The sequence below is a fragment of the Triticum dicoccoides genome, chromosome 7B (assembly GCF_002162155.2).
Source record: "Triticum dicoccoides isolate Atlit2015 ecotype Zavitan chromosome 7B, WEW_v2.0, whole genome shotgun sequence".
Lineage (NCBI taxonomy): Eukaryota > Viridiplantae > Streptophyta > Magnoliopsida > Poales > Poaceae > Triticum > Triticum dicoccoides.
Window position 1 is genome coordinate 507,281,411 of NC_041393.1, and position 10,861 is coordinate 507,292,271.

Genomic DNA, 10,861 nt, shown 5'->3' on the forward strand with positions numbered 1-10,861 from the left:
AACGAAATCTACCGCACATACGATCCGAACACACTCTCACCAGCAATAACAACACTGTAACAATTCCACTGTAACAGTCTGAAATCTCTCTGGACCGCACTGTCTACGACCGAACCGCTTCTTACTCTAAGGTGTAAGCCATCGCATACTTGTGAGAGATAGCGCTGCATCATTCACTGAAAGGCGGAAAAGAGCAGGAAGATACCACACGGCTAAAGTTATTCCTCATTCAATCCCCAAGCACTACAAGGCGAGAAAGATGAACACAGTACGGGATCAGCATGCATGCATGCATACAGGCCTTCACGACTTGGTGGTGAAGGGCGTGTAGGTCTTGAGCGAGTCGCGGACGCCCTGGATGGACGCGGCGCAGGCGGCGACGGTGACGAGGAAGCAGACGAAGCTGAGGCTCTGCAGCGCCACCCACTTGGTGCCGAACCGCGGGATCTGCCGCTGCCGGATGTACATCTCCACGGGGAAGAAGACGGTGAGCGGCCAGAAGGCGATGCTGCCCAGGAACCCCAGGATGCTGTTGAAGAAGGGCATCAGCATGGCCAGCAGCGTGATCATCCCCACGAACGCCGTCCGCCATACCAGCCGGAACACCGCCGCGTGCTCCCGGCCCAGCCCCGGGTACCTCCGCGCCACGCCGCCCTCCACCGCCGCGAACAGCGGCTGGCAGAACACCTGGAACCCGCCCACCAGGTGGAGCACGATGCACACGTTGGCGAAGTCCACCAGCCAGTAGGGCTCGTAGAAGCCGAACCCCGTCAGGATGTTGCCGTTGGCGTCGTTGCCGAAGGCCGAGTAGCCCAGGCAGCCGCACAGCATGTAGAAGGCCGTCGTCGTCGAGATGCCCATCAGCGTCGCCTTCCGCATCGTCTCGTTCTCGCGCGGAGGTGACCGTAGCGTGTCCTGCGCACATGTTCATCGTCGTTTGGTGGCCAGCTAGTTAGTCATCATCACCTGCTCTGCTCGAGCTCCAGAGACGAGAGTTATATATATATAGTACCTGGATCTCGATGAGGATTATGGTGTAGGAGTAGGCGAAGGCGACGTTGCCGAGGGCCTGGAACGTCATCCAGACCTTCTGCGAGGCGTCGACGTCGACCCCGACCTCCGTGCCGGTCAGCGACGTCTTCCCCGTGGGCCCCGAGATGGTCTGCGCCAGCGAGAGGCCGACGGCGATGGTGGCGTAGGAGAAGGACATGATGGCGGCGACGATGGAGAGCCACGAGAGCTTGTGGAAGTTGGGCACCTGGCAGAAGATGACCTGCACCACCCCGAAGCCGATGATGTAGGCGCTCAGGTACTGGCTGCAGTCCGCCTTGTGCCCGTGCCAGTGGTAGCAGTTGGACTTCTTCAAGGCGCTGCATGCAAAAAACACACGCTCAGACCTTACTGCTACTACTATGATCGATCGATCGATCGATCATGCATGTCCAGGTGGGAATGAAAATGGGCTTCCATGGGGCTTACGCGGCGCTGGTGGAGGCGGTGATGGTGTAGCCGATGCCGGTGCCGAACATGTTGACGTACTGGCAGAAGCCGCAGAACCAGACGTGCCATCCGCCTGCATGCAAATCATCATTTTCAGCTTGCAATCTTCGTTTTCTCAGCCGGAAAGAGCTCGCAATATGACGATCACATACCTAGGTAGGACTGGACGGCCTCCGTGTAGGTGTAGTTGCGCTTGCCGGTGACGGGGTCGCCGACGCGGTAGCAGTCGGCGAGGAGGCCGCAGGTGTAGAAGGTGATGACGGCGAAGAGCACCAGGGTGAGCGGCCCGGCCACCCAGCCCAGCTGCGCCATGGCCCAGGCCAGCGACAGCACGCCGGACCCGATCACCGCCGTTATGATGTGCGCCGCCGCCGTCCATACCGTCCCTGGTGGTACACACACACAAACGTACAACAAAAATGAGCTGTGAATCCTTTGTCAAAGGAAGATATCAAACGATATACACGTTGTGTTTCTTTCCCTTTCTTTCGGCAATCGATTTGCTTGGTATAGAATTCTTACAAAAACCTCTCAAATTCATGTGTTCCAATAAAGCTCTAAACACCCCCGCAAAAAAGAAAACTCTAAACGAGTTCTCTGAAATTCATGTATGCACTTCAGAAAGTACGTGTCTGAGCCATCGACCCGTACGCAGACAAAAAGTCGCTGCCCCGTTGACGCGTACAGAAAACCGACGGTAGAGAACCAAGGTAAGCAGATCAGAGAGCTTTCGGCGATCGCCATGCAGAAAGCAGAGTTGGCAACATATTCGCGCTCGGTGGTGGCACTACGCACTAGCAAGGGAAAGAAAGCTACGGCCAACCATCGGAAAAATATCGGACGTACGTATGGCACCACCGCCGCCGCTGGATTTGGCAACATGTCATTCAATTCGAGACGGGTTCTCTACCTCGGTGGCCTACGCTGCCATGGCAGCCGTTCTTTTCTCGGTGGCCTCTTTGACCTGTGCCTATCTCATCGGGGCGCGTCTAGGACGACGTGCCGGTTTTATGGAGAGAACGCCAACTGATTGGACCGTTGTTGTGGCGCTATGTTGGTAGGGGAAAGATACTACCACCGGGCTGAAATATTCCGAATCAACTTGTCTTCCTGAAAGGCAAAGCCTCCCAAAACCTCCACACTCCACATCACACAAACATATACTCCCTCCGTCCATGTTTAAAGGATAATACTATCCCCGTCCTGCTGGTTTATTGGTCCCACTATATTTTGTGCCAAATTTTAATCATAAATTTAATTAACTAAATGTTCATGCATGTCATAAAAAATTATATTATTAGAAACTATGAACAAATCTGAATCCAACGATGTAATTATTTTTGACATGCATTAACGTTTTGTTCGTTAAATATTTGATCAAAATTGACACAAATTACAAAGGGGATCAATAAACCAGGACGGAGGTAGTAAGGTTTAAGGCCAAGACTCTACTACGAAGTGTGCCTTGGAACTTGTTTGTAGTTTATGATACTGGTGAAATAAATCATGGAAAAGAAAATACCCACTCTTTCTGTCTGCCCGAAAAAATCATGCTCAATATCCAGGAATATTTCCATTGACGTGTAATTGCAGTGTCATATTATCCAATTTAACCGCATGTAACTCAACATGGTATCAAAGGTGGATAGGCGCAATATAGAGTAAATACTAAAAGATTCTATGTTTAGCCCGAAGGAACCACAAATTAGCAAATTAGCAGTCATTGAATAGGCCCACCTTATCCTATTAGTTTGTGTTTTTGGAAACACTTGACACTGCTCTAAAGAATGTTCCATACTAGCTAGTGGGGATGATTCTTCCTATTAGTTTGTGTTTTTGGAAGCACTTGACACTGCTCTAAAGAATGTTCGATACTAGCTAGTGGGGATACATCTTTCTAAACCTCTCAACAATCAATGGGGGGTTTTCTACGGCTGTGGATTCTCTGACGTAAGTCAGGTTGCCTTGGAGTGGCCGACATGTAGGCCAGACAGCAAGTTGGTCCATATGCCAGCCATCCAAAGTCAGCTGACTTACGGCCGAGAATATGCGCCTGTTTTGTAAACTGGAACTCAAATACCAGGCCATCGATCGCCAAAGAGGATTACTATTTATTTTCTAGTAGCTATTTACGCAACACATCCGTTGACAACACATAATGTGACTATACAAATCTTCAAACTCCATGGCCCGACAAACGTTGTGTTTAGAATGCGCGCGTGCGGTAGGCGCGTACGCGTGTGCGTCTAGGCGGTATACTTTGCAGTGGTTGGTGTTTCCAAAAATTGTGGATATGCACCAGGAATGAATTGCCCAATTTACCTAGGAAGAATTAATAGTTCTAATTGTAGTAGTATTCTCAAAATGCAAAGGTTCTACGTTCCACAGATAAACAAAACAGGTAATTGTTAATTGAATCTGCAAAACGAATTACAGTAACGTCTGCAAGGGCCAACCGATCGATTGCCAACCCAGCGATAGTAACCCAAAGATTCGAAATTGGATACGAATCTGCGTATATCTGGCTGGGATCCGAGCGAATCATAAACGGGAATCCTGGTAGGTTTAGTCATACGCGCCACAGAGATTCCAGGCGCGCGGTAATTAATGGTTTACAGAAACGGCCGGATATGCGTGTCTGTGGCACGCTCATAAGCAAGCAGCAGCTTTTTTCGCCCGCCCGCGGTTGAAACTGGAAAGCAATCAATTTTGATAACCAGCCCGCCAGCCCGGCGTGAGAGATGCAGAGAACTTCGCCGGCAAGCATCCAAACGAGATGTGGCCTATGCGCGACGGGGGCCATGCCATACTACTACGTCGGAAGGATCCATGTGCATGCATTGTACGTATACGTCGGAATAAATTCCGTGGGAATTCGCGTCATCGGACATTAATGCCGTATACGCCGTCCAGCTCTACGTGGCCGGCTACGCCCTATCCTCCCTCTCTCGACGCGCTCGCTCCCCGGTTCACGAAGCGCGCGCGTGACGGCCTCGGTTTCCCCTTCCCTCCTTCACTCAATTTAGGGATGGTAAATATCCAACCGCCTTCCGTCCGCCGGCCGGAGAACGGATCGATCGATCGATCTACGGAGAGGCGAATCACTAAGCAAGAATGGTAGGATGGACGGACGGACGTACCTGTTCTCCTCTCCCTGCCGTCGTCGTCGACGTCGCCGTGGGTGCGGGGAAGGTGGCCGTCGACGTCCATGGCCCCGCCTCCGCCGCTCTCACGCGCTGCTCCCGCCGCCTCCCTCCACGTCGATCTCCTCCTCGGCCTCCCTCCCTCCCTCTCTCTCTCTCTCTACAAGTGATCTGTTGTATCTTGTGTGTGAGTTATGTATGTGGGAGTGATAGACAGATGATTGTTTGCGGTTCCCTCTCCCCCCTCGCAGCTTTGCTCCTCCTCCGGTGGTGGAAGGAAAGGAGAAGTGGTGGTGGTGTGGTCAGGAGAGGGAATAGGAGAGGCCAATGAATTGCCATATATATAGGGGCCGGGGGCGGGAGGGGGGGTCGGGCCGGCTGGCTCAACTTCCGCGTCAGCGGGTCTCAGTATATTCAGTCCGGCCTGCTTGAGAAACGGGGGAACGGAATGCGACGACGTCATGTATGACACCAGTGGCTAATTCTCTCTTTTTTAAATATTTTTTGCAGGGATAATAACCGAATAAGAAAGGCAACTCTGTTTTACATATCATTAAACACGATTTATTTATTTTAAGGGAAAAAGGAAATAAGTAATTCGGTTCCCGTACAAACCCTGTGGGGCATCCATATCTAAGAAAATCCATAAAGATTAAATGGCTCCCATATCAAACGTGTTACCAAGGGGATAATAATTAGTATAAATTCTATTCATACATGAATTTCTAAATAATGTTTTTATTTGCTTTGCATAGAACCTTTGTGTTGTATGAACACATCAGTAGTTGAACTCAGAACAAGCATTAATATATAGGAGTACACCTATTCCTATATATGAAGTTTCAAATAAGGGAATGTAAACAAAGTAGTAGGTTTACGAAATCAAAATAACTTGATTTGGGGATATATTTTTATGGAATTACTATTTGGATTTAGAGACAACAATATTTTCATACGAAATTTAGAACAGAAAAAATAAATTAGTAATATTTTGTATGAACACCATGTATGATCCATAATAGATGAATTTGTAACTACATGTGATCTTTATTAGGTGATCCAATAATACTATTATATTAACATATGAGCTTCAAAATAATGAAAAACAAAAGGAAATTATCATGTACTTCTTTCCATACACATATAGCCACTTGATCTATCAACCGAGACGAGTGATTTCGGAGTATAAGGAAAGAATTTGACATCAGTGCAACAAACACGAGTGGAAGCATTCATGAATTGACTCTTACCGAGGGAGTTCAAGATGACTCAAAGTAACTTAAGTGGTAAGATAATAAGAATCAAAGAACAAATTCATGTATTAAGATCACATATATGGCAGGCATGCCATAAGGTAAGAATTGTTTAGAAATCGAGTGCGCTAATATGAGGTTCATTGGTTTGCAACCTAATTTGGCATGCCAGTTTTTGGCAAGCCAACATTTACCAGAAGTTCAAACTTGCAATATTTGGCAACTTTGGCTAGTGTTTGGCCAGTAGAGTTTCCAAAAGTTGGAACCAAACCAATAAGGTACCAAATTTTCAGAGTTGCCAAATATTGGCTGCAAACCAACCAGGCTCTATGTGCGAGCGAGCGAGTGTATCACACGAAGGAAGTGATATGTCTCAATAGTATCTATATTTTTTTATTGTTAAATGCTATGATATATATCACTTTTGTATGCTTCATATGTCATTTTATATTATTTTCCGGACTAATCTATTAATTTAGTGCCGTTCATGCTTTTGTATGTTTTTGGTTTTCCAGAAAATCCATACCTACAGGAGTCCAAACACGACGAAAATTATTGACGATTTTGTGTGGACAATAAAAGACCCTAAAAGCTTTGGGGGAGGACAAGAAGACCCACGAGAGCCCCACAAAGGCACGGGCATGCCCTGGGGTAGGGCGCGACAACCTGGCTTGTGGGCCTCTCGTAGCTCTGTTTGCCCTAATTTATGGCCTATAAATTCCCACATATTAAAAAAACCCGAAGCGAGGCCCGAAAGGATTTATCGTCGATGGAAGCCTCTATTCCAAACCGATCCCATCTAGAGCCCTGTTCTAGTACTCTGCCGGAAGGGGAATCATTGGGGAGGCCACCTTCATCAACCTTACTGCCTTTATGATGATGTGTGAGTAGTTCCCTTAGGATCTACAGATCCATAGCAGTAGCTAGATGGATTTCTCTTTCTCTCTCTTTTGATCTTCAATACATGATCTTCTCTAAGATCAATCCAATGTAATCTTTTGCGGTGTGTTTGTTGGGATCCGAAGAATTGTGCTTTTATGATTAGATTATTCATTGACGTATTTTGAATCTCTTGAAGTTACTCTCTTGTATAACTTTATAGCTATCTATGTATGCTTCGGATCTATGGGTGTTCTTTGATCAATTAGATGAGTAGATCTTCAGAGGGAGTGGTGCATAGTGGTGGGTTCAAGTGTGTGGTTATCTTGCCCTATGATAGGAGGGGCGAAGGCACGTATTGTGTCGTTTCCACTAAGGATAGAACGACGGGGTTTGGTTATATTGATTGTTCTTTTTCTATCTACATTATGTCATCATGCTTATTGTGTTACTCTGGCTATCATGAACTTAATACTTTCAGATGCTTTATGTAGAACGGGCTTTGGTGGAGTAATAGTAGTAGATGCAGTTGGATTAATGATCTACTTGTCATGGACGTAATGCCTATGTGAGATTATGCCATGAATTATCATAATTATATCTATGCTCAATTTTATCAATTACCAACAGTAATTTGTCTATCATGCCTTTGCTATGCTTTCGACAGAGATGCCACTAGTGAACCTATAGCCCTCAGGTCTATTTTCCATCAATACAAAAGCCTCTACTATTGTTCTTACTTGTTCTTTCTTTGTTGTCGCTTTGTCTATCACTATCTATTTTTAATCTTATCGCCAGCAAGAGCAAGAGGAGTGAAGATCTCCTTGTCTTTGTTAGGTGCAAGCAATTGTTTTGTTTGTGTGCAGGTGCTGCTAACGTTCTTAGTGTGGTGCCTCCTACTAGTTTGATAAACCTTGGTTATGCTATCTTTATTGTTGACTCACTGAAAACAAAATCAAATAAAGAATATTGATTATGGATCCTTATCCACTTACTAATCTTTTAAAAAATCCTACTTATGATAAACCAATATCTGGTGATGAAGAAAATGCTATTGGGATGAAGTTCTTTGAAAGAAAAGATGGAGTCGAGAGGATAATGAATTGCCATTTATATAGGGCGGGGAGGGAGGGAGAGGGCCGGGCCGGCTAGCTTAAGTTCGACATCAGCGGGTCTTAGTATATTCAGTTCAGTCAGCTTTAGAAACGGGGAACGCAATGTGACGACGTCATGTATGACACCAGTGACTAATTCTCTTTTTTTAATTGCGGGGATAATAACTGGATAGAAAGACTACTCTGTTTTACACATTATTAAACATGATTTAATTTATAAAATTTGTAATTTCCAAACGTTCGGATTTGTGATCAGATCCGAACGCTCCGGCCGCCGTTCGATCCGCATCGCGAGCGCTGCTTCCGCTCGTTCTTTTCCTTTTTTTTCTCCAACATGCACATATGAATTGCTCACTCATGCTCGTGTGGTCTATCCTGATTTTCCCGTCCAAATTTTCTTCACATGATCTTGTCGGCCAGTTTCCTTTTTTCTTTGCATGAGCCGATGCGACTTGATCATGAGTTTTCCTTTTCGGCCAGCGCTACAAATCATCTGGCTGAAAACCGGGGGAAATCAGCCCCCTCCCAGGCCGTACGATAGCGACGCGTAGGTCCGTCGGATTGTCCCACTGTGATCCGTTTAAGCTCCTGGCTAACATCCGGTGCAAGCTCCTTCCGTCTTCTCATAGCTCTCTGTTACTACTTACTACTACCAAACTCCCAACGCAGAATCGGCAACTCGGAGCATCCAGCCACTGATCGGCATTACGTTCAAGAAAAATAAAATCTCCACCCGGCGTTAGTGGCTCTGTGACGGTGGCCCGGGGTGCTTTGAAGACCAGAATACCGCTACGACTGCTTCGACATGCACGGTGCTACTACGAGGTGTGCTATCACGATGGCCCGACTGCTTCGACGACCGTGGTGATACTACCAAGCGTGTTGCGACGGCGGCCCGGCTACTTCAACGATGTTGCGATGGCACGCTTTGTCGCAGACGGCATTCTTTCGAACAGCCGCGGTGTGCTTCAACGACATGCGTCGATGATCGCGGCGATGCTGAAGGAAATATGCCCTAGAGTCAATAACAAAGTTGTTACTTTATATTTCCTTATTTCATGATAAATGTTTATTATTCATGCTCGAGTTGTATTAAGCGAAAACTTGATACGTATGTGAATACATAGACAAAACACCGTGTCCCTAGTATGCTGATACGTCCATTTTGCATCATGCTTTTATATCAATATTCATTGCATTATGGGCTGTTATTACACATTATATCTCAATACTTATGGCTATTCTCTCTTATTTTACAAGGTTTACCATGAAGAGGGGGAATGCCGGCAGCTGGAATTCTGGCTGAAAAGGGAGCAAACGTTAGAAACCTATTCTGCACAACTCCAAAAGTTCTGAAACTTCACGAAACCACCTTTTGGATTTATTAAGAATTTATGAGCGAAAGAAATAGGCCAGGGGGCCCACACCCTGTCCAGGAGACAGGGGGGCACCCCCCTATAGGGCGCGCCCCCTATCTCCTGGGCCCCCGGTGGGCTTCCGGCGACCATCTTCTGCTATATGAAGGGTTTTGTCTTGGAAAAATTCGTGGGCAAGCTTACGGGACGAAACTCCGCCGCCACGAGGCGGAACCTTGGCGAAATCAATCTAGGGCCCTGGCGGAGCTGTTCTGCCGGGGACACTTCCCTCCGGGAGGGGGAAATCATCACCAACGTCATCACCAACGATCCTCTCATCGGGAGGGGGTCAATCTCCATCAACATCTTCACCAGCACCATCTCCTCTCAAACCCTAGTTCATCTCTTATATCCAATCTTGTATCCAAAACCACAAATTGGTACCTGTGGGTTGCTAGTAGTGTTGATTACTCCTTGTAGTTGATACTTATTGGTTTACTTGGTGGAAGATTATATGTTCAGATCCTTAATGCATATTATTACACCTCTGATTATGAACATGCTTATGCTTTGTGAGTAGTTTCTTTAGTTCTTGAGGACATGGGTGAAGTCTTGCTATTAGTAGTTATGTGAATTTGGTATTCGTTCGATATTTTGATGAGATGTATGTTGTCTCTCCTCTAGTGGTGTTATGTGAACGTCGACTACATGATACTTTACCATTATTTGGGCCTAGAGGAAGGCACAGGGAAGTAATAAGTAGATGAACGGTTGCTAGAGTGACAGAAGTTTAAACCCTAGTCTATGAGTTTCTTCGTTAGGGGTTCATATGAACCCATATGTTTAATGCTGTGATTAGGTTTACCTTAATACTCCTTTTTGTAGTTGCGGATGCTTGCAATAGGGGTTAATCATAAGTGGGATGCTTGTCCAAGTTAGGGCAGTACCCAAGTGTCGTCTACCCACATATCAAATTATCAAAGTACCGAACAAGAATCTTATGAACGTGATGAAACTAGCTTGACGATAATTCCCAATGTGTCCTCGGGAGCTTCTTCCTTATTATTAGAATTTGTCCAGGCTTATACTTTGCTACACAAAGGATTGGGCCACCTTGCTGCACCTTATTTACTTTATTTACTTTTGCTCGTTACTATTTATCTTATCACAAAAACTATCTATCACCTACTATTCCAGTGCTTGCAGAGAAAACCTTACTGAAAACCGCTTATCATTTCCTTCTGCTCCTCGTTGGGTTCGTCACTCTTACTTATCGAAAGGACTATGATAGATCCCCTATACTTGTGGGTCATCAAGACTCTTTTCTGGCGCCATTGCCGGGGCGCGTAGCACTCTTGGTGAGTGGAACTTGGTAAGGAAACAATTATATAGTGTGCTGAAATTTTCTGCTACTTGTCACTATGAAAACTAATCCTTTGAGTGGCTTGTTTGGGGTATCTTCACCCCAACCAGAGGAGCAAAGAGATGTTTCTCAACCTACTGAACTTTATGAAAATATTCACTTTGAGATTCCTTCGGGTATGATAGAAAAACTGCTAGCTAATCCTTTTGCAGGAGACGGAACTTTACATCCCGACTTACACCTTATCTTTGTG

The 10,861-nt window shown here is 46.1% G+C and overlaps 1 protein-coding gene across 1 annotated transcript; it reads right to left on the minus strand.

Moving 5' to 3' along the window:
• Nucleotides 1-202: 202 nt before the first annotated feature.
• Nucleotides 203-4,713, minus strand: LOC119337991 (amino acid permease 1-like). The gene is made up of 5 exons (XM_037610282.1): nt 4,641-4,713; nt 1,653-1,886; nt 1,480-1,573; nt 1,013-1,370; nt 203-915 (listed from the first exon to the last, which is right to left on the minus strand). The coding sequence occupies exons 1-5, from the start codon at nt 4,708-4,710 to the stop codon at nt 304-306; spliced, it is 1,368 nt and encodes a 455-aa protein (XP_037466179.1). The 5' UTR covers nt 4,711-4,713; the 3' UTR covers nt 203-303.
• Nucleotides 4,714-10,861: the final 6,148 nt, after the last annotated feature.